The following is a 22,393-nucleotide window of genomic DNA, read 5'->3' on the forward strand; positions in this document are numbered from 1 at the left end:
CTTTTTCTGTGATTCTTTGTTCATTAACTCAACTGATCCATTAGTGGACACACCTTCTGTGTAGTTATTGTTGTACTCTGGAAACTCATGACTGCAAACTGAACCACAGACTGTGTTGTAGAATATCACATCTTTGACAGCATCGTTTTATTAAAGAAGGCCATTGGTTCTTGAAGACATATTGTACTTCAGAGCTGTAGAGTCACAACATACTGAATGTAACAAACTGAGAAAGCGGTTTCCTTCAGTCGCAACACTTCTGAACGGAAACAAGAACTGAGACGAGGACATCGTGTCTTCAGAAGGACATTTGGTTTCAGCTGTGGAATCAAATGTTTTTTTAACATTTGACGGCGTTCTTCCGTTTCTGGTCCAGTGTGTCTTTTTGTAGTCATGTGTCCTTGTGTGGACTTTGTGTGTTTTTGGTCATATTGCATGTCTTTGGTAGTATTCTGTCTGTGTGTGTTTTTGGTCTTATTGCATGTCTTTGGTAGTATTCTGTCTTTGTGTGTTTTTGGTCTTATTGCATGTCTTTGTGTGTTTTTGGTCTTATTGCATGTCTTTGGTAGTATTCTGTCTTTGTGTGTTTTTGGTCTTATTGCATGTCTTTGGTAGTATTCTGTCTGTGTGTATTTTTGGTCTTATTGCATGTCTTTGGTAGTATTCTGTCTTTGTGTGTTTTTGGTCTTATTTCATGTCTTTGGTAGTATTCTGTCTTTGTGTGTTTTTGGTCTTATTGCATGTCTTTGGTAGTATTCTGTCTGTGTGTATTTTTGGTCTTATTGCATGTCTTTGGTAGTATTCTGTCTTTGTGTGTTTTTGGTCTTATTGCATGTCTTTGGTAGTATTCTGTCTTTGTGTGTTTTTGGTCTTATTGCATGTCTTTGGTAGTATTCTGTCTTTGTGTGTTTTTGGTCTTATTGCATGTCTTTAGTAGTATTCTGTCTTTGCATGTTTTTGGTAGTATTCTGTCTGTGTGTTTTTGGACTTATTGCATGTCTTTAGTAGTATTCTGTCTTTGTGTGTTTTTGGACTTATTGCATGTCTTTGGTAGTATTCTGTCTTTGTGTGTTTTTGGTCTTATTGCATGTCTTTAGTAGTATTCTGTCTTTGTGTGTTTTTGGACTTATTGCATGTCTTTGGTAGTATTCTGTCTTTGTGTGTTTTTGGACTTATTGCATGTCTTTGGTAGTATTCTGTCTTTGTGTGTTTTTGGTCTTATTGCATGTCTTTAGTAGTATTCTGTCTTTGTGTGTTTTTGGACTTATTGCATGTCTTTGGTAGTATTCTGTCTTTGTGTGTTTTTGGTCTTATTGCATGTCTTTGGTAGTATTCTGTCTGTGTGTTTTTGGTCTTATTGCATGTCTTTAATAGTATTCTGTCTTTGTGTGTTTTTGGACTTATTGCATGTCTTTGGTAGTATTCTGTCTTTGTGTGTTTTTGGTCTTATTGCATGTCTTTGGTAGTATTCTGTCTTTGTGTGTTTTTGGACTTATTGCATGTCTTTGGTAGTATTCTGTCTTTGTGTGTTTTTGGTCTTATTGCATGTCTTTGGTAGTATTCTGTCTTTGTGTGTTTTTGGTCTTATTGCATGTCTTTGGTAGTATTCTGTCTTTGTGTGTTTTTGGTCTTATTGCATGTCTTCGGTAGTATTCTGTCTTTGTGTGTTTTTGGTAGTATTCTGTCTTTGTGTGTTTTTGGTCTTATTGCATGTCTTTGGTAGTATTCTGTCTTTGTGTGTTTTTGGTCTTATTGCATGTCTTTGGTAGTATTCTGTCTTTGTGTGTTTTTGGTCTTATTGCATGTCTTTGGTAGTATTCTGTCTTTGTGTGTTTTTGGTAGTATTCTGTCTTTGTGTGTTTTTGGTCTTATTGCATGTCTTTGGTAGTATTCTGTCTTTGTGTGTTTTTGGTCTTATTGCATGTCTTTGGTAGTATTCTGTCTTTGTGTGTTTTTGGTCTTATTGCATGTCTTTGGTAGTATTCTGTCTTTGTGTGTTTTTGGTCTTATTGCATGTCTTTGGTAGTATTCTGTCTTTGTGTGTTTTTGGTCTTATTGCATGTCTTTGGTAGTATTCTGTCTTTGTGTGTTTTTGGTCTTATTGCATGTCTTCGGTAGTATTCTGTCTTTGTGTGTTTTTGGTAGTATTCTGTCTTTGTGTGTTTTTGGTCTTATTGCATGTCTTTGGTAGTATTCTGTCTTTGTGTGTTTTTGGTCTTATTGCATGTCTTTGGTAGTATTCTGTCTTTGTGTGTTTTTGGTCTTATTGCATGTCTTTGGTAGTATTCTGTCTTTGTGTGTTTTTGGTCTTATTGCATGTCTTTGGTAGTATTCTGTCTTTGTGTGTTTTTGGTCTTATTGCATGTCTTTGGTAGTATTCTGTCTTTGTGTGTTTTTGGTCTTATTGCATGTCTTTGGTAGTATTCTGTCTTTGTGTGTTTTTGGTCTTATTGCATGTCTTCGGTAGTATTCTGTCTTTGTGTGTTTTTGGTAGTATTCTGTCTTTGTGTGTTTTTGGTCTTATTGCATGTCTTTGGTAGTATTCTGTCTTTGTGTGTTTTTGGTCTTATTGCATGTCTTTGGTAGTATTCTGTCTTTGTGTGTTTTTGGTCTTATTGCATGTCTTTGGTAGTATTCTGTCTTTGTGTGTTTTTGGTCTTATTGCATGTCTTTGGTAGTATTCTGTCTTTGTGTGTTTTTGGTCTTATTGCATGTCTTTGGTAGTATTCTGTCTTTGTGTGTTTTTGGTAGTATTCTGTCTTTGTGTGTTTTTGGTCTTATTGCATGTCTTTGGTAGTATTCTGTCTTTGTGTGTTTTTGGTCTTATTGCATGTCTTTGGTAGTATTCTGTCCAGTCACTTTTGCGTCGTGTTGGTTATTTTCTATTGTCTTTAACGTTTGACGGCCTTCTTGCGCAGTAGTTTCTGGTTGAGTGCGATGACCAGAGAGCAGAGAGGAAGTGGACCCACAAAGTCTCCTGCGATGATGTTGAGGCTCTTGGGGTCTGATCCTGGTTCCTGCTCCTCCAGCCACGTCCTCAAACCCTCCCAGTTACTGCAGCTCAGCGTCCGCAGAGACTGCTTGGGGTGCTCGGCGATGTAAAACCTGTCGGCTGTGAGGTTCAGGCCGGAGACGAAGAAGCCCTCTGGACAAACACGAGACACAAAGCGCTGTGATGTTTGGGACTCGAGCAGTGACAGTCAAAGGTCGAAAGTGTTGAAGACCCTCACCTGGACGTCCCAGGTCTTTGTTCCAGTCCAGGTAGCTGGTGACTCCCTGCGCTGTGCGCTGGTTGGCCCACCAGTAAGGGATGGGGGGCCACAGCTCTGCATGTCTCGCGGCAAACTGTGAGTCGTAGGACAGGACGACCTGGTAGCCAGACGTCCACAGGCTCCGCAGGGTCAGGACTGCTTCCTGTGGAGGACACGTTAGGGTCTGAGTGAGGCTTTGTGTTTCTATCATGGACAGATTATGAGACGACGGGCCCCTGGGAGCAGAGATGTAAATACGTTAGGGGCCACGAACGTATTTGGCCCCTAACCAGAGCCCAACAGGCCCCTTCGGTAGTCGCTCTGTGGTTTCTAGAAGAGGAGACGGCTGACCTGGGGGCAGAGTCTTGATCCGAAAAGCTTCTTCAGGGAGACAATGAACGACTGGTGGAGTTTGTCGTCGATTCCCTCAAAATGGCTGCAAGCCAGAATAACGACCTCCTTTGGGTGAGAGGTCAGCCAGACGGCCACAGACGACAGTGTTTCCTGTAGAAGACATTGAATGTGATTATGCTGTAAAAGCCTAAAAGAATACTTTTCATCTCTAAATGTAGAGCAGTTATTCACACACAGGGGTCCGAATAAACCACACGAGAATGCTAAGCACTCGCCTGCCAATATGAAATGAATGGGCTTTTATTGTGAAGGAGTGGATCTGGCCCTCCTAGTTGAGACAATGGAGCCTACATGATGTTGTTTTATGAATATATTCAGCAATGTGATTGGTTGACTTTTTTCGTGGTGCAAAAGCTCAGAAAAACCGTCAGTTCCTCTTTTTCTGATGTTTCATTTAGTTTTGCTGTTGTCAGTTACTTCTATTCATCAAGACTTTTCTCTGTGTTTTATTATTCTCCACTCACCGTGAAGGGATGAGAGACAAACTTCAAAGATTCAAAGTAACACAGGATGAGTAACTGACATACAGATGTTCTTTAAGACAATTCAACTCACCAAAACGGTTAAATGTGTGTATATAACGTGTGTGAAGTACAGGTCTCTGGACGAGTCGTTGGGTTTGTGAGCGATACGCAGATCGAAGTATCGAATCCCCATCGAAAGCTGCTCCTCGATGCTTTTGTCCTGCGAGGAAGAGGAAGAGAAACTCTTCTATATGTCATACTGCCTTAGTCCCATAGGGGTCCTCACACCACACACACACACACACACACACACACACACACACACACACACACACACACACACCTGTGTTGTGGCCCATTTAAAGATGGCAGGTCTGGTGAAACAGTAGAAAAGTCGGTCCAGGAGCCTGAAGGTGTCCGGTTCAGACGGGATCAATGGGGAGTTGATGTCCAGACAGTAGCTCATGGCGTCATGGCAACCTGATGAACAGGTGAGAACGGACAAGCTTCATTTCCTGTCTGTCTGTGTGTGTGTGTGACCGCTTGTGTGACTACACACAGTCTTGTGTTTATATGTGTTCTCAGGCGTTTCCTCCAAAAGAGACGTGGTCTCACTGAGACTTCTGGAATTAATAAATAAACCAAAACAGGTGATAATAAGTCATTGTTCTGATGTACTAAGTCATTGTTCTGATGTACTAAGTCATTGTTCTGATGTACTAAGTCATTGTTCTGATGTACTAAGTCATTGTTCTGATGTACTAAGTCATTGTTCTGATGTACTAAGTCATTGTTCTGATGTACTAAGTCATTGTTCTGATGTACTAAGTCATTGTTGTGATGTACTAAGTCATTGTTGTGATGTACTAAGTCATTGTTCTGATGTAATAAGTCATTGTTCTGATGTAATAAGTCATTGTTCTGATGTACTAAGTCATTGTTCTGATGTACTAAGTCATTGTTCTGATGTACTAAGTCATTGTTCTGAGATACTAAGTCATTGTTCTGATGTACTAAGTCATTGTTCTGATGTAATAAGTCATTGTTCTGATGTACTAAGTCATTGTTCTGATGTACTAAGTCATTGTTCTGATGTACTAAGTCATTGTTCTGATGTACTAAGTCATTGTGCTGATGTACTAAGTCATTGTGCTGATGTACTAAGTCATTGTTCTGAGATACTAAGTCATTGTTCTGAGATACTAAGTCATTGTTCTGATGTACTAAGTCATTGTTCTGATGTACTAAGTCATTGTTCTGATGTACTAAGTCATTGTTCTGAGATACTAAGTCATTGTTCTGATGTACTAAATCATTGTTCTGATGTACTAAGTCATTGTTCTGATGTACTAAGTCATTGTTCTGAGGTACTACGTCATTGTTCTGAGATACTAAGTCATTGTTCTGATGTACTAAGTCATTGTTCTGATGTACTAAGTCATTGTGCTGATGTACTAAGTCATTGTGCTGATGTACTAAGTCATTGTTCTGAGATACTAAGTCATTGTTCTGATGTACTAAGTCATTGTTCTGATGTACTAAGTCATTGTTCTGATGTACTAAGTCATTGTTCTGATGTACTAAGTCATTGTTCTGAGGTACTACGTCATTGTTCTGATGTACTAAGTCATTGTTCTGATGTACTAAGTCATTGTTCTGAGATACTAAGTCATTGTTCTGATGTACTAAGTCATTGTTCTGATTTACTAAGTCATTGTTCTGATGTACTAAGTCATTGTTCTGATGTACTAAGTCATTGTTCTGATGTAACAAGTCATTGTTCTGATGTAACAAGTCATTGTTCTGATGTAACAAGTCATTGTTCTGATGTAACAAGTCATTGTTCTGATGTAACAAGTCATTGTTCTGATGTAACAAGTCATTGTTCTGATGTAACAAGTCATTGTTCTGATGTAACAAGTCATTGTTCTGATGTAACAAGTCATTGTTCTGATGTAACAAGTCATTGTTCTGATGTAACAAGTCATTGTTCTGATGTAACAAGTCATTGTTCTGATGTAACAAGTCATTGTTCTGATGTACCAAGTCATTGTTCTGATGTACCAAGTCATTGTTCTGATGTACCAAGTCATTGTTCTGATGTACCAAGTCATTGTTCTGATGTACCAAGTCATTGTTCTGATGTACTAAGTCATTGTTCTGAGATACTTTGACATTATTTTTGAGAAATAAATAATCAGAAATGATGTAATGTTGCTGGTGTCACATGAATATGGATGAACCAATTACATTGACTGGTTCTCTGTTCTTCAACTTTATTTTATTTTCATTGTTTTCATTTATCTACCAAATGATCCTTACTGGTGAATTCTGGGTGTTTTTTGCACAACCATTTTGTTTACTATTGTCATCATTTAAATTGTGTTGTCTTTTGGTATTTAATAAAGAAGTTGCCTCTAGTCGGTACTTCTCTTTCTTGTTGTTTTTCTGTCATTGACTCGACCTCATTATGAACGAGGGTGACCCTCCATAATGATAAGTAACGGTCCAGGTCTTCAGAGAAGCGTTCTGTGTCCTGAGACGTTGTAATCGAACTGCTCCTCTGAGCTGCTATGACTTATGAATGGAGGATTGCTTAGCAACACTGAGGAGAAGAGGTTCTGTACTTACCGGGTATGGCCAGGTTAGTCAGGGGAACGTCCCACAGCTCCTCCGAAAGACCCGACATCCAGTCCTGACAGCGCGGATCCATGTTGGACCTGCGGGAGAGAGACTCACGACAACCAGGTCTGAAGTGTAGATCCGAGGTTTGATCCTTTTCCTTCATCTAAGTCCTTTAAATGATCGAGCTACAGCGGGGGGAGGAGCTACCTTCATGTTTCCTCATTCTTCTGCTGACTGACAGCTGCGCTGCATAGCGAGTCACATTGTTTCTCGAAAGACAATCTGCGAATCTCAGAAGAAACAGCTGACTTTGTGTTCCTAGTGTCTGCAAACACATTACTGACGTGTTTCTATGACGTCGCAGGGGGCGGAGCTAAAGGAAAACAAGAAACAAGTTGAGCTGGAATAGAAGAACAGAATACTGATGCAGAGCAGAAGGTACATTCTTATTGTTCCTGTAACGTTGGTGAACACAGATAGTATCTTCTCCCAAATATATGGACCATTACGGACAATGTGGTGGCAAAAAGATCCTGCAAGTGGTTATAATGAGAATCTTTCTCCAAATAATGACTCAGTATCTCTAAATAATGAGTTAATAACTCAAAATAATGACTTTAAATAATTATTGTAAGATACTTAGTCATTATTTTGTGATACTTAGTCATTATATATTGAGATGTTAATTCCATTCAATCAAAAACACCTGTGTGCCTGTAGGCTGTACATGGAGATGAAACTGAAAAACCTGTCAAACAAATCCTCAAAACCCCCATAACCGTAGCTCCTATTGCTCCGATATTAGAACTGGAGAGGAAGGATGACTTGAAGAACAGATCATGTGGAAATTGTGTCTGTAGTGTCAAAAATGTGGCTTCAGTGGTGATCTAGAAAAGTTGTACGGTTGTCTGTGCAAGATGTTGGAGTAAGCATTAACATTGGTCTCTATGGAGCAGATCGTTGGACGTCCTCTCAATCTGAGGCTGTTGTACGAATTGTAAATCTGTTGGATTCCACAGTCGTTTGTCTACGACATGCAGCGATCAACTACACTTTCACCAAAAATAATGCACAAAGGTGAAAATTGTGGAGTCAATGACAAAATAGAAATATTGTTTTCACAAGAATCTCAAGCTGCTCGTCACTCTGGGGATGACATCACGCACTCTGAGCTGTGCAATACACACACATTATAAAGTCAGAAAAGCACTAAATAAATCATAAAAGTTCAATTGTGACAATTCAAAAAGTGTAAAAGATATCAAGAAGCTGAATCATGCGGTAATAGTTTTTTTCTATTTTTTCTCAACATGTTAAAGTGGAAACGGTGTCTGTAGCTGAACGTATGAGGAAGAAGGATTTTAAAGTTGAGGAAGTTTAAGAGCATTTGAACGTTTTCTCCACAGACATCCCATTCAAAAATGTTTTGCAAAAAGCTTACTATTTCAAAAAGCATAACAGGAAGCAGGAATGTCCTTAAAGAGCTGAACATTTTGATCGTCGAACGGTTTCTGTAGCTTAAAAAATGCAGAAGAAGAAGCGATCCAAAAGAAATAGAAGAAACGGAATAAAGATTTGAAGAACAATACTTGGAATGCTGAATAACAACACGAGCCCTATTTTTAGGCCTCTGATCGAAAATGGCATCCCCATACTAAAGAGACTTCTGTAACTAGGTCTATGTTAATAATGTTTGATGCTAGATTCAGACAACACTTGTGAGATTGTTCAGTGGGTAATATTGTGTATATGTTGCTGGTTAATATAGTACATGAAGACATTACACAGCTCAAATTGAAAATATTCAGGTTCGCCTGAAAGAAAAGCACTTTTATTGATATTATGTTTTTGAAATCATGCAGCTGAGAGGCTAAAAACTCTCCCAAATCACAGCACAGCCGGTCAGTAGTCCTAGAATGACGTTTGGCTGCGATACAGTGAAGAATAAGAAAGTTCTAGAGGCTTCAGTACAGAGAGGGCACGCGAGCTCGTCATTTTGGAACCAGCTGTTGCAGCTCTTACATTGTACTTTTATATTCTATATAACTATATATTGCACTTTTTTATCACTCATATTATTCAATACATCCAAATACAGCCGTTATAAATCATGTTGAGAGCCGGTCCTCTCAGAGCCTGTTTCTGCTCTCATCCGTGGGATTTTCTGGTCTGGATTCCAGTTGCTGTGTGTGTATGGGGCTCGAGCTCAGCCTATCATTGGTCGAATTCAGTCAATGAGCCCGCCTTCGACGCGTCAGAGTCTCAGGAAGGAGGGCGTCGAAGCCGGGTGTTGATTTACAGAACTTTCAGCGAGTAAAGATGCAAAGAGTGCCGCGCACCCCAACGTAAAATTCCATTCGCCAAAAGTCTGAGCAGCCGCCCACGAGTCCAGCACGTTAGATTGACCCCCTTCTACAGGAAACAGATGAGAAACAGACAGGATGTAGTTGCCAACAATGTTTCTAGCTTTGAACCGGATGATTATCGCCGTTATTTTTGTGATTCTTCATAAAGGATACCTATGATTTTTTCCGGTGAAGGGAACTGCTGTGTTGGCGTTGTTGGCTCACAGCTTTCTCGTGGTTCCACGGAGAGAAAAACCGAAGGTATTTATGGGTTCTGCGTCGAATTCTAATGCTCGGCGACGTATTAATTAGCCGTTTAGCCGTTAGCTTGTTGTTCAATATCGAAGCGCAGTAAATAAAACGCTGATTTATGGCCAGGAATTCGTGGATTTATGCCACATGTTCTAGTTGCTTATATTAGTCGTGTATATATTAGTATTTGTATATATAGTTTATGTATAGTTGTGTTTGGAGTGTGTAAAAGTGACTTATATGATAGTGTTGCCCATACGTTGCTGTTTAATCCGGTATATAAAATGTACACATGCACAATATTCGCTATCAATATGACCTTTTTTGGACGACATAAACATAAATTACTTTTACATTATTATGGGAAATTATGGAAAAGAAGACAAAGACGTTTTTATAATAAGTTTGATAATGACATCACATTTGTTTATTCATAAATATAAATTTAACAATAAAAAACTTAATTAGTGGTTTTCCTGAAGGATGTCCAATATGTGAAACTACTTTCTAATTCCACCAACAAAAAGGCTTCTATACACTTAATATCTGCATTTGTAATAACATTTGTATGCTGTTATTTTACTTTCATACCTTCTGCTGTATATGCTCTGTTTCATACAAAAATAGAGCAGAAAACAACTTTATTGTTCATTTGAGGCCAAAATAAATCACTTCTGTTCTCATAAAATCACATGAATACATAATCTCATTACAGCCCAGTGATTAATACATCATGCACATCGTGCAGATGAATGCAGTCTGTTCATGGATCACAGGATCCGTGCAGATCTTTACTTTGTGAGTTCGTTTTTATTTGGTGCTCGCTGTCGCTTCTCTTTTCCTAACTCACTTCAGCTGAACTCAGTTCTCTGAGATGATTTGATTCAGATCAGCTGTTCACTCCTGATGCAGAACGAGAGCAGCTTGGGGCGTCTCTCCTCTCGACCAATCAGAGTGCGAGGACGTCCTTTTCTTGAGGTTTTAAGAGACGAGGAGAACAGCCGCTGAATGCAGACCTCGTGTGATCAGACTGAGATAGGAGCGCTGGTCGTTCGGCCCTTTAAAGACTCCTTTGGTGTCTCTGGTGAAACCAGCTGGAGTGAATGTCAGAGACACCTGTCCACCAGGTTACCTGCTTCACTACCTGACGTTCCTGCACGAGGCTGTGCTGCCTAACGACAGCCTGGCGAGATTGAGTGACATTTAATGCCCATTAGTACGAGTGTTCTAGTGATGGCGAGATGAAGCCTCATGAGGCATCGAGCCGCTTCAGCCAATTGCTTCGAGAAAGGGTTCATTTCTCGAAGCTTCATGTGCACACGACACCACCTACTGGCCAAGTGTGTAATCACAGGCAGCTGTATCTCAACCACGTGATGTGATGCATTGAATGTTTGTGTCTGTTATGGCTGTTGGGAATGACTATGAATAAGTTGATCGTGGTGAATTTACATTGTCAAGATAAGTGTGAATATTGTCACTCGTGACTTAAAAAGCTCTCTATCATGTAGATCAGGGGTCTCAAACGCAGCTTCACTCCGGGCCACATCAGCATCACGGTCCCTCAAAGGACCGGTTGTAAATGTAACGATTCATAACATATTGTTAAATAACTCTCTGCATTTGATTATTGTTTATTCAAGTGTAAACATATTGTACATGCAGTTATATAAATGTAAAAATATATTTAAGCACATTTCTGTTATTATTACCTAAATCCTTTTAATTGAGGGTTCAGAAACCCACATTACTCTATCAAAGATCAAAGTATTAAAGACAAATATCAAAGACAAATATCAAACAAGTTATTATAATAACTTTGTTCAAAGCTTAAAATCCTTTCAAGGGTGCGTTTGCACAATCATGAAGTATTTCATGTGTTTTTAAAGCAACGTTTAAAGTAGTCTTCAATGTTCTCTCAATACATTTCATGTAGAGTGTCGAGTAACCAGCCAAAGAGCTACTTCTATGACTGTGTGTTTAAGTATCTCATCATTTTGACTTTCTATCTCATAATTTCGACGATGGGGATATTTTCATGATCAAATCTAACTTTGATATTTTTTTTTATGGTGGATTCGCGGGCCACATAAAATGACGTGGCGGACCGGATGCGGCCCGCGGGCCGTATGTTTGACACCCCTGATGTCGAGTAAGTGACAAATAGAGCTGCTTAAAATATACAAGAATAAACATGTAAGAAAAAATAACTTCTTTATTAATGCAGGGGGAGCATATGATTTATGATTAGTAGGGCTGGGTGTCGTTTAAAAACAAGCTCACCAGAAGCCTCAAAGTGACACCGACACCAACAGAGCTTCAGAGGCTCTGCAGCGGCTTCTGTCTCTCGGTGCGTGTCCAACATTTCCTAACGACAGGAGAAACCTGCACAACCAGTGCAACCGTTCTGAGAGTAACCGGAGCGTAACCTGGTAGAACCCAGGTTAACAATGTTAGCTCTGTTAGCGCTATTAGCCGCTAGCCGCTAGCCGCCGGTTCAGACGTCTCCATGTCCAGAGTCGTGTCCAGGCCGGTAATCCTGGCTGTGAAGGTTGTAGCTGCTGCAGTAGTGGGCCAAACCATACAAATAGTCTTATTTTTCTAGATCTAGGTTAAAAATGAAATATTGATTTCGGCTCAACGCGTCCGCGAGTGTCCCCCTAGCGGTGATTCAGCAGCAGGTTTTTGTCTCTTCGTGGACGGGAGAGAAATAAGATGCAAGCGTTTCCTCGTCCGCTCATGGCTGTGCTGCCGTTCTTCAGGAAAGAATAACTTCCTGTTCCCCCCCCCCCCCCCCCCCCCCCCCCCAAGGTTAAAACTGTTAGCTCTGTTTGCACTGTTAGCCGCTAGCCGCCGGTTCAGTGCCGGCTGGTAAACCCAGGTGTGAAGGTTGTAGCTGCTCTGGTAGCATTAAATCACTTGTGGTGATTGGCTGTTAGCAAAACCAGACAAATAGTGTTCTTTTTCTAGATCCGGGTGTAAAAATATCAGATAGATTGCAGGTATAGTTTGACTGGAGAGTTGTTTTGGTCGCTACCGGTAACCGGTCTTATTGATCACCATGTTCAAGATTGTTACTGCCTAAAAAGGATGTTCACTATGAAGAGATTTGTCTCACAGATGCAATAAAACTATTTGGTGAAATGATTATGATTTTGTGTTATTTCACGCATATTTTCACGTTCATCGGGATAATATTATATTGATATCGTCCCATGCCGTTGATTTGTACATCTGAATGGTTGTTGAATAAATTGGGGCGATTTGCTTGAAAATGTTGATGTTTATTGGAAAAGCTTCACCTCCAGGCACAGCGGTGCAGCACTGCTCTAAGACAAGATCTCACCTGTTGTGTTGGCTCAAGTTACTGTTAGAAGTAAAACAGTCACAGTTTGGGTTCATGCAAACAAGAGGCTCATGCATTTTTGCTTAAGTCTGATGTCTTGTCTATTCTCCATGGATTAATATGTGTATCGGTGAAATGTCATAATTAAAAAGGTTTGTACATTACTATGTGCTCATTGAAACCATCGTTTGTGCTTCTGCTTCTAAAATGTCCAGGTGAGATTAGTTGTGTTATTATTGCTGGTCACCGTAACAATAAACCGGCCACCTTTTGCTGACTCGTGAGAACTGATACAGTACGTTGCATGAATGGTGAACTGAATGTAAACAGTGCAGGTCAAAATACCAAAAATGTCAGTTTTTTAAGACTGAAATGTACATTTCACTGCCTCCAGATAAGTGCATTTACAATATTTAAACCAATAATTCAAGTGCTTTTTCCCGTCACCAAACAAGCTCATGCTGTGATTCACTTCTTGTAGAATAATGCAAATTGATGAAAAGTCACGAGGACCATTTCAGTAGTTTCTCATTCAGCGTGACGACGGTCGGCACGAACTGGCTCTCGGTGATGAAATCCCCGGCGATGATGTTGAGCGAGCCGACTCCGGAGCCGGGACTCTGCTCCATCACCCAGCTCAGCAGGGCCGGATACGTGGACGTCACCAAGTCCTTCAGGGACTCGGTGGGGTGAGAGCAGATGTACTTCAGGTCCCCCGTCAGATTGATTCCTGTCACGAAGAAACCACCTGAAACACACACACGTGTAAAAAAGTATTATATCAAAGACTAAATCTATGATCTACTTCAACCCGGGATCATAAGCACACCATTGAATTATTTATGGTTCATGATCTAGTTTATATTCTCCTCATAACCAGGCCACAACCTCCGGTTCTTTAAAGTTCTTCAGAGCTTCATGTGTTAAAGCTGCATTCTCTCTAGTGTCCACCAGGGGGCGACTCCTCTGGTTGTATAGAAGTCTATAGAAAATGACTCTACTTCTCTCTTGATTTATTCCCTCAGTAAACATTGTAAACATGAGTTTATGTCTCAATCTCTAGTTTCAAGTCTTCTTCAATACAGCATGATGTTCATTTAGTACATTATGCTCCATTTAGAGTCACACAGACCATAAAGCAGGGGATGCTTTAGGGCGGGGCTACTGTGATTGACAGGTCTCTACGTCACTCCTCCTCAGTCCTTATGTGGTCACTTCCTGTTCACTGGTTGCAAAACAACAAGATGGCGACGGCCAAAATGCTGAACTCGAGGCTTCAAAACATCACAAACCAACGAGAGACGTCGTGACGACTACGTCCACTTCTTATACACGGTCTTTGGTCAAATGTGTAAAACCCTTTCGGACAGATTTTGAGTAGATATAGAATGATTCTGTAATGTTTTACTTCATTTAACATTGACTTTTATTCCATTTTCTTTCAAGTCTCCCCTTGATTGTGGACGCAGAAGGAATAAAGAGATCCTTTTGCTGATGTATGCTTTGTAATTGAAGCTACTGTCCCCAAATAAAGAATTCAATCAAAGATATATATTGATATTACCGGGCCTGCCGTGTTCCTTCCTGTGTTCAAAGTCCTGGATGAGAGCCTCAGCTTTGCATTTGTTGGCCCACCAGTACGGGATGTGAGGCCACAGGTCGCCGTGACAGCTGCAGATGTTGTGTTCGTAGGACACGATCACGTTGTAGCCCAAAGCCCACAGGTTACGAAGGGTTAACGCTTCCTGAAATCAACCACAAGGACCATACCTTTGTTCATGAATGTCATGTAAAGGATCAGGCTGGCGTTATTCTATATTTTTGTCATAGAAATCAATAAAAAGATTTCTCTGAAAGCTTCTATGGTTCATGATTCTCTTTGTAAAAGTCTGTCTCTTCTGCTCATTGAGTTCTCCGTCTGATATCTGGAATGAACTGTTACTACCGCGCACGACGTGACTACTTGTCCATACTGATCATGTGACTACTTGTCCATACTGATCACGTGACTACTTGTCCATACTGATCACGTGACTACTTGTCCATACTGATCACGTGACTACTTGTCCATACTGATCACGTGACTACTTGTCCATACTGATCACGTGACTACTTGTCCATACTGATCACGTGACTACTTGTCCATACTGATCATGTGACTACATGTCCATACTGATCACGTGACTACTTGTCCATACTGATCACGTGACTACTTGTCCATACTGATCACGTGACTACTTGTCCATACTGATCACGTGACTACTTGTCCATACTGATCACGTGACTACTTGTCCATACTGATCACGTGGCTACTTGTCCATACTGATCATGTGACTACATGTCCATACTGATCATGTGACTACTTGTCCATACTGATCATGTGACTACTTGCCAACATGTATAAAGGTCCAACCCCTTTGTCCTCTCAGGCCTTAAACGCTGACCCTTCAGAGAGTGAGCTCACCTGGTGAGGTTGAGTGGAAGCATCTCATCATTATGACGCTACTTTCCTGCGACGTATCACGTCGCAGCACGTTCTATACAAATTGTAGTCATTTATTTCATATGTTTTTACCGCTTGATTTGGAGGTCTTCCAGGAATTCATCCTCACAAGATGAGGTAAAATAAATGAATAATCTATTTACTCGTTCTTTAATCAAAATAGCTTCAATCACAAAATTCAATGTTTGATGAATAAACCAGCTGTGTTATAAAAGTCTGTTTGCATTCCTCTGATTTTATGTTTTTAAGTATTAATGTCTCCAGCTTCCACTGGTAACCCTGTGTTTGATGTCATATTGCAATGCATTGTGGGTAATACCCTCAGGCAAAGTCTGCAGAAATGTGGACTGACAGAAAGGGTTCAAAAAGAGCTCGGAGCGTCTGAGAGACTCAAACACAGAAGAACTAAACCCTCACGCCTTCAGAGAGGAACTCGCCTCAGACTCAGTAAATGTGGAGGTTTAGGAAATGAAACATTTGGTTCTTTCCCTGATGACGGACTGAACCAATCGCATGAAGAGTTTGGCTGCACAGACGTACTTATGATCAGAATCAGTCAACTGCTGGGTTTTGGTCTTTTTTCAAAGGATTGATTGACAATAACAAAGCTGTAGATGATGAGCAGCCTTCTTCTCCTCAGCGCGGAGGAGGAGCCGTACCGTTTTGGGGCAGAGTTTGGAGGTGAAGACGTTGCGTATGGTCGAGAGCAGCAGAGTGTGGAGCTCCTGGCTCAGGCCCAGGAAGTGGCTGAAGGAGAGGATGACCACCTCTTTGGGATGAGCGTCCAGCCACTCGCTGATCTCCATGAGAACGGTCTGCCGGGGAAACACAAGTTAGTCTGCTGCCGATCCACAGCCTTGTTTTAAATAAGCTGACAGCAGGAGTGAAACAGCAGTTATCTGGGAGGACAAGGGTCTGATAAGATATGATGGAAGTCTGTCACAACCTGCCAGTTCTGGACACACAAGGTATTAAAGTGTTTGCTGCTCCACATTAATCTTGCCAGAAACATTACGAAGAGTGAAGCCAAAGCTTCACGTGTTAAAGCTGCATTCTCTCTAGTGTCCACCAGGGGGCGACTCCTCTGGTTGTATAGAAGTCTATAGAAAATGACTCTACTTCTCTCTTGATTTATTCCCTCAGTAAACATTGTAAACATGAGTTTATGTCTCAATCTCTAGTTTCAAGTCTTCTTCAATACAGCATGATGTTCATTTAGTACATTATGGTCCATTTAGAGTCACACAGACCATAAAGCAGGGGATGCTTTAGGGCGGGGCTACACGCTGATTGACAGGTCGACACCAGAGACGTATACAGCGTCTCTACGTCACTCCTCCTCAGTCCAGATATGGTCACTTCCTGTTCACTGGTTGCAGAAAAACAAGATGGCGACGGCTAAAATGACGAAATTGAGGCTTCAAAACATCAGTCCGCAAACCAATAAGTTTACCGTGAGGGATTTACGTAGCTGGAAACTCAGTTATTCTTGAGGCTTACTGCTCAATGATCTTACCTTGGATAAAATGTGGTACAGCCGGAGTTTTTCACGCATTTTCACGCGTTTAAACGCAACTTTTAAATGACCCCTTACTCTACATTTGTACTATTATCCTGTTACTCGTCGTTACTCGTACTCACGGTGGCTTCTCTTCAGTAAGAGTAAGGTTTTTAAATAATAATGGCGTGTTCCCACTTCAATAACCTTAAAAACATCCCAAACCGTGACCAATCGAATTAAAGGATTTAGTTTCCCCACTCAGAGATGATTGTTCACTGAGCACGACTTAATGCTGAAGACCTTTAAGGAGCACAAATGTCACTGTGTGTGTATGTGTGTGTGCGTGTGACTACGTGTGTGTGTGTGTGTGCGTGTGTGTGTGTGACTACGTGTGTGTGTGTGTGTGTGTGTGTGTGTGGCTACATATGTGTGTGTGTGTGTGTGTGGCTACGTGTGTGTGTGTGTGTGGCTACGTGTGTGTGTGTGTGTGTGTGTGTGTGTGTGTGGCGACGTGTGTGTGTGTGTGTGTGGCTACGTGTGTGTGTGTGTGTGAGTGTGTGTGTGGCTACGTGTGTGTGTGTGTGTGTGTGTGTGTGTGTGTGTGAGTGTGTGGCTACGTGTGTGTGTGTGTGTGAGTGTGTGTGTGGCTACGTGTGTGTGTGTGTGTGTGTGGCTACGTGTGTGTGTGTGTGTGTGGCTACGTGTGTGTGTGTGTGTGTGTGTGTGTGTGTGGCTACGTGTGTGTGTGTGTGTGTGAGTGTGTGTGTGGCTACGTGTGTGTGTGTGTGTGTGAGTGTGTGTGTGGCTACGTGTGTGTGTGTGTGTGAGTGTGTGTGTGGCTACGTGTGTGTGTGTGTGTGGCTACGTGTGTGTGTGTGTGTGTGGCTACGTGTGTGTGTGTGTGTGGCTACGTGTGTGTGTGTGTGTGTGGCTACGTGTGTGTGTGTGTGAGAGTGTGTGTGTGGCTACGTGTGTGTGTGTGTGGCTACGTGTGTGTGTGTGTGTGTGAGTGTGTGTGTGGCTACGTGTGTGTGTGTGTGTGTGTGTGTGTGGCTACGTGTGTGTGTGTGTGTGAGTGTGTGTGTGGCTACGTGTGTGTGTGTGTGTGGCTACGTGTGTGGCTACGTGTGTGTGTGTGTGTGAGTGTGTGTGTGGCTACGTGTGTGTGTGTGTGTGTGTGGCTACGTGTGTGTGTGTGTGTGTGGCTACGTGTGTGTGTGTGTGTGTGTGTGTGTGTGGCTACGTGTGTGTGTGTGTGTGTGGCTACGTGTGTGTGTGTGTGTGTGAGTGTGTGTGTGGCTACGTGTGTGTGTGTGTGTGAGTGTGTGTGTGGCTACGTGTGTGTGTGTGTGTGGCTACGTGTGTGTGTGTGTGTGTGGCTACGTGTGTGTGTGTGTGTGTGTGGCTACGTGTGTGTGTGTGTGGCTACGTGTGTGTGTGTGTGTGAGTGTGTGTGTGGCTACGTGTGTGTGTGTGTGGCTACGTGTGTGTGTGTGTGTGTGTGAGTGTGTGTGTGGCTACGTGTGTGTGTGTGTGTGTGTGGCTACGTGTGTGTGTGTGTGTGAGTGTGTGTGTGGCTACGTGTGTGTGTGTGTGTGGCTACGTGTGTGGCTACGTGTGTGTGTGTGTGTGTGTGTGTGTGTGTGTGTGTGTGCGTGTGTGGCTACGTGTGTGTGTGTGTGTGTGCGTGTGTGGCTACGTGTGTGTGTGTGTGTGTGTGTGTGGCTACGTGTGCGTGTGTGTGTGTGTGTGTGTGTGCGTGTGTGGCTACGTGTGTGTGTGTGTGTGGCTACGTGTGTGTGTGTGTGTGAGTGTGTGTGTGTGTGTGTGTGTGTGTGTGGCTACGTGTGTGTGTGTGTGTGTGTGTGTGTGTGTGGCTACGTGTGTGTGTGTGTGTGTGTGTGTGTGGCTACGTGTGTGTGTGTGTGTGTGTGTGTGTGTGTGTGTGAGTGTGAGTGTGTGTGTGTGTGTGTGTGTGTGTGGCTACGTGTGTGTATGTGTGTGTGTGTGTGTGTGTGTGTGTGTGTGTGTGTGTGTGTGTGTGTGTGTGTGTGTGTGTGTGTGTGTGTGTGTGAGTGTGAGTGTGTGTGTGTGTGTGTGTGTGGCTACGTGTGTGTATGTGTGTGTGTGTGTGTGTGTGTGTGTGGCTACGTGTGTGTGTGCGATGCTGTGGCCTCACCTCCACAGTGAGCGTGGTGTAAACTCCGTGGTAGAAGTACAGGTCAGAGGAGCTGTCATTGGGCCGGTGTGCAATCCTCAGGTCACAGTATCTGACCCCAGAGTCCAGCTGCTGCTTGATGGTGTACTCCTGTAAAACACGCAGGCCTCACTACACCAGGTACCGAACAGCGAGCGACACCGAGTCTAGTTCATTACCTGCGTTATCGCCCACTTGTACACAAAGGGGCGAATGAACGGCTTCATGTACTTGTCCAGCTTCTGAAGCATGTCTGGCTGCGTGAGGTCCACCGGGGATCCGTCGTTCATATCCAGGCAGTAGGTTATTGCATTGTGGCTGCCTGATCGGGGGGGAGATGATAAACGCAATCATCACTAAACATTTGAGTGTTTGAGTGTTTGAGTGTTTGGTGTAGCAGCACAGGCAGCGGCACTGAGAGCTCAACGGACATGCAAACGCAAAGAAACCGCATGCAAATAAAGAAAAGACAAGCAAACGAGGAGAGAATCTTCATCGGGCTGTGAGCCGCCTTAAACAACAGCCAGGACACGAAATACAATGTTTAAGTACCATGAGTTATTAAATACCATGAGTTATTAAATACCATGAGTTATTAAATACCATGAGTTATTAAGTACCATGAGTTATTAAATACCATGAGTTATTAAATACCATGAGTTATTAAATACCATGAGTTATTAAATACCATGAGTTATTAAATACCATGAGTTATTAAATACCATGAGTGATTAAATACCATGAGTTATTAAATACCATGAGTTATTAAATACCATGAGTTATTAAATACCATGAGTTATTAAATACCATGAGTTATTAAATACCATGAGTGATTAAATACCATGAGTTATTAAATACCATGAGTTATGAAACTGAAACCACTCCATAACCAGGCCTGTCACGATAATTACGTTATCAACTTATCGTACAATATATGGAGGTGACTGATGATTTTCACGTTGCTGATATGCGCGTTGTGTTGACGTGGCCCACTCACATCAGCAGCTCAGCCACTCTCACCTGCTGCTGTGAGGCTTCCTACCTGGGATGGCCAGCTGGTACAGGGGGGTGTCCCACAGGGCGCGGGGCAGGTGAGACATCCAGCTCTCCATGGGCAGCTGCCCCAGACTCACTGCGCACACCGACGACATCCTGAGCTCCAGCTTCAGTGGACACACATTCATATTGTTGACAATTATTATTATCATTACCAGCAGTGTTGTTATTGTTTTATCATCATTGTTACTATTGTTATTATTATTACTATCATCAATATTATCATCATAAAGCATATTATTGTTATTATTATTATCAGCATTCATTATTTTATTTGTATTTTTCAATGAATTTAGTTTTTATTATTGTTCTTGAAATATGTTGTTCTGTGGTTTGATGATGATGATGATGACGATAAAGTAAACTTCAGCAGCACTCTGTGAGTCTATGAAGTCTGTTTATCTGTTCGTCACTCGACCAATCTGCCGCTGCTTCTTCTCACCGAACCAGTGAAACCAGTGGAACCAGTGGAACCAGTGGAACCAGTCAAATCACCTCGGAGGAATAACCCGGTGACACGAGAGCTAGGGGCGCGCGCCACAACACCACCGTCCCGAATGCATTAGAAGACGACGTCATGGCTGCAGAGGAAGCATGCATGGCGTCATAAGATAAAGCGTGACCCGTGCAAGGGTCCTCCAACCCTACCCCCCCGCCCCCCCAGCAGACTAGTCGGTTACCGTTCACACCTGCAGAGGACGGAGGAAGCCGGCGCATCTTATCAGACTCTTATCGATGATCCATGACGATCGAGTGTCCGCGTGCGATCCGATGGCTGCTGCAGGTGCAGCGACATGAGGGGTTGAGCTCCTCCGTTCACCGGGTGGTGTCTGTCGCTGTCCCGAGGTGCAGCAGCGGGGAGCGCGAGCTGAGGGGAGGGAGGGAGGGAAAGAGGGGAGGGAGGGAGGGAGGGAAGGAGCGCGCCTGCTGACAGATCAGCAGATGCAGAGTCTCTCCTCTTAAAGAGCCCTCTGAATTTAAATAATATATCTTATTGACATGATGAATTTACAAATAATAAGGCAATAAAATACAAAGTTATCATCCTGAGTAGATTCCACATTAGATATAAAACATTTACATGCAAAAGAAAATAGAATACAAATAAATAAATAGAATAAAAAATAAAATAATGAATTATTTGAGCAAAAGAAAGAAAAAGAAAATAATAGCATGAATAAAAAGAATACAAAAAGTAAATACATTTAAAAGAAAGAATGTTAGTGATAGGATCAGATCATTTTCTCATAATTTATTTAGGATTTAATTTCATGATTGGAAGGACTTAATACAGAGTTGAGTTTCATTTTCGTTTAGTTTTTCTAATATTTTATATTTATATTTATATTTTATATTTTATAAAGAATTTGGCTACAATTCAGCATTAATCATAAGGTCCAGTTTTTTTCGTCTTTGCAAAAACACCAATAATACTATAATGATCAATATTAGATATTGCTGAGCCCAATGAAAAGTTGCTCCTCTCTGGAAACTCCTCAATATTCTGCAGACCTGCATGACGTCATCAGCTGGTAAGAAGCTCTGTGGAGTTATGTTATGTAAACACCTGAATGCATCTCATAACTCATAATGCCATTTTTTAAAATGATTTATAGTCGTGCAATATTTACATCATGGATGTATAATAAGAACTGGATACGCAGCTGCCTCCTAGTGGCCACTCACGGTATTGTTGTGAGAAAAGCATTTTCCTCATTAAGAGACTTCAGTAAATAAGACGTTGGTTTTGTTGTGAAAAAAAGTGTTGTAGCTGTCTTTCACACTTAGAGCAGGTTTAAGAATGAAACAGAAGCTCTCAGAGGCGTATAGTTAAATCAAAAGCAATAGATTTATTTATCAACAGAGTCATTCAGCCCAGCTATCAAAAACAAGCTTGGGTGCTAATGGATGAACTTCGCAGAGATTCACCATGAGACACGCTTAAACACATCAGCGTGAAACTTAATATAGGGGTTCCACCCCTTGATACACATTGGCCAAAGTCAAAGATGCAGGCGTGGCACGTTTGTACGTTATGGCGCCTGGATGGAGGCCGTGGATGTCCATCCACCTTGGCCCCTCCCAGTAGGCGTTGGTTTCCATCAGTGTGAGTGAGATTTTGAGGCGAGAGGTCCTAAGAAAGAGTGTGTATGAAGAGCCGGGCTCAGCTTGGGGCGTTGTCTCACTGTCTCATTGTCTCTTTCTTATCTTCTCTAAGGATGGCGTCCTGTTCCTTGTGTCGCAGTTAAATAAGTAACCTTTCACCTGCTTCTCTCTGGCCTTGCTGTGTTGTGAGCACTGTATAAGTGATTAATAGAGCTGTATATAAACTAATGGTTATTAAAACTACAAATATGCTAGTGATTAATTAAACTGTATATAAGTCAATTGCTACTTAAAGCTGCATATTAACTAGCTGTTAATTAAACTGTATATAAG

General features: G+C 41.8%; 2 protein-coding genes across 2 annotated transcripts; both read right to left on the reverse strand.

Annotated features, from left to right (window-relative positions):
• Positions 1-2,859: 2,859 nt before the first annotated feature.
• On the reverse strand, positions 2,860-6,879 carry plcxd1.2 (phospholipase C, X domain containing 1, tandem duplicate 2). The gene is made up of 6 exons (XM_079267539.1): positions 6,761-6,879; positions 4,473-4,609; positions 4,221-4,349; positions 3,603-3,755; positions 3,231-3,414; positions 2,860-3,145 (listed from the first exon to the last, which is right to left on the reverse strand). Exons 1-6 carry the CDS (start codon positions 6,840-6,842, stop codon positions 2,892-2,894), a joined length of 939 nt encoding a protein of 312 aa, XP_079123665.1. The 5' UTR covers positions 6,843-6,879; the 3' UTR covers positions 2,860-2,891.
• Positions 6,880-12,639: 5,760 nt separating this feature from the next.
• Positions 12,640-20,759, reverse strand: plcxd1.1 (phosphatidylinositol-specific phospholipase C, X domain containing 1, tandem duplicate 1). Its single transcript, XM_079267535.1, has 7 exons — positions 20,635-20,759; positions 19,941-20,061; positions 19,078-19,220; positions 18,881-19,009; positions 15,860-16,015; positions 14,262-14,442; positions 12,640-13,445 (listed from the first exon to the last, which is right to left on the reverse strand). The coding sequence occupies exons 2-7, from the start codon at positions 20,047-20,049 to the stop codon at positions 13,201-13,203; spliced, it is 963 nt and encodes a 320-aa protein (XP_079123661.1). The 5' UTR covers positions 20,050-20,061; positions 20,635-20,759; the 3' UTR covers positions 12,640-13,200.
• Between the last annotated feature and the right edge of the window lie 1,634 nt (positions 20,760-22,393).

This window comes from Melanostigma gelatinosum (genome assembly GCF_949748355.1).
Source record: "Melanostigma gelatinosum genome assembly, chromosome: 4".
NCBI lineage: Eukaryota > Metazoa > Chordata > Actinopteri > Perciformes > Zoarcidae > Melanostigma > Melanostigma gelatinosum.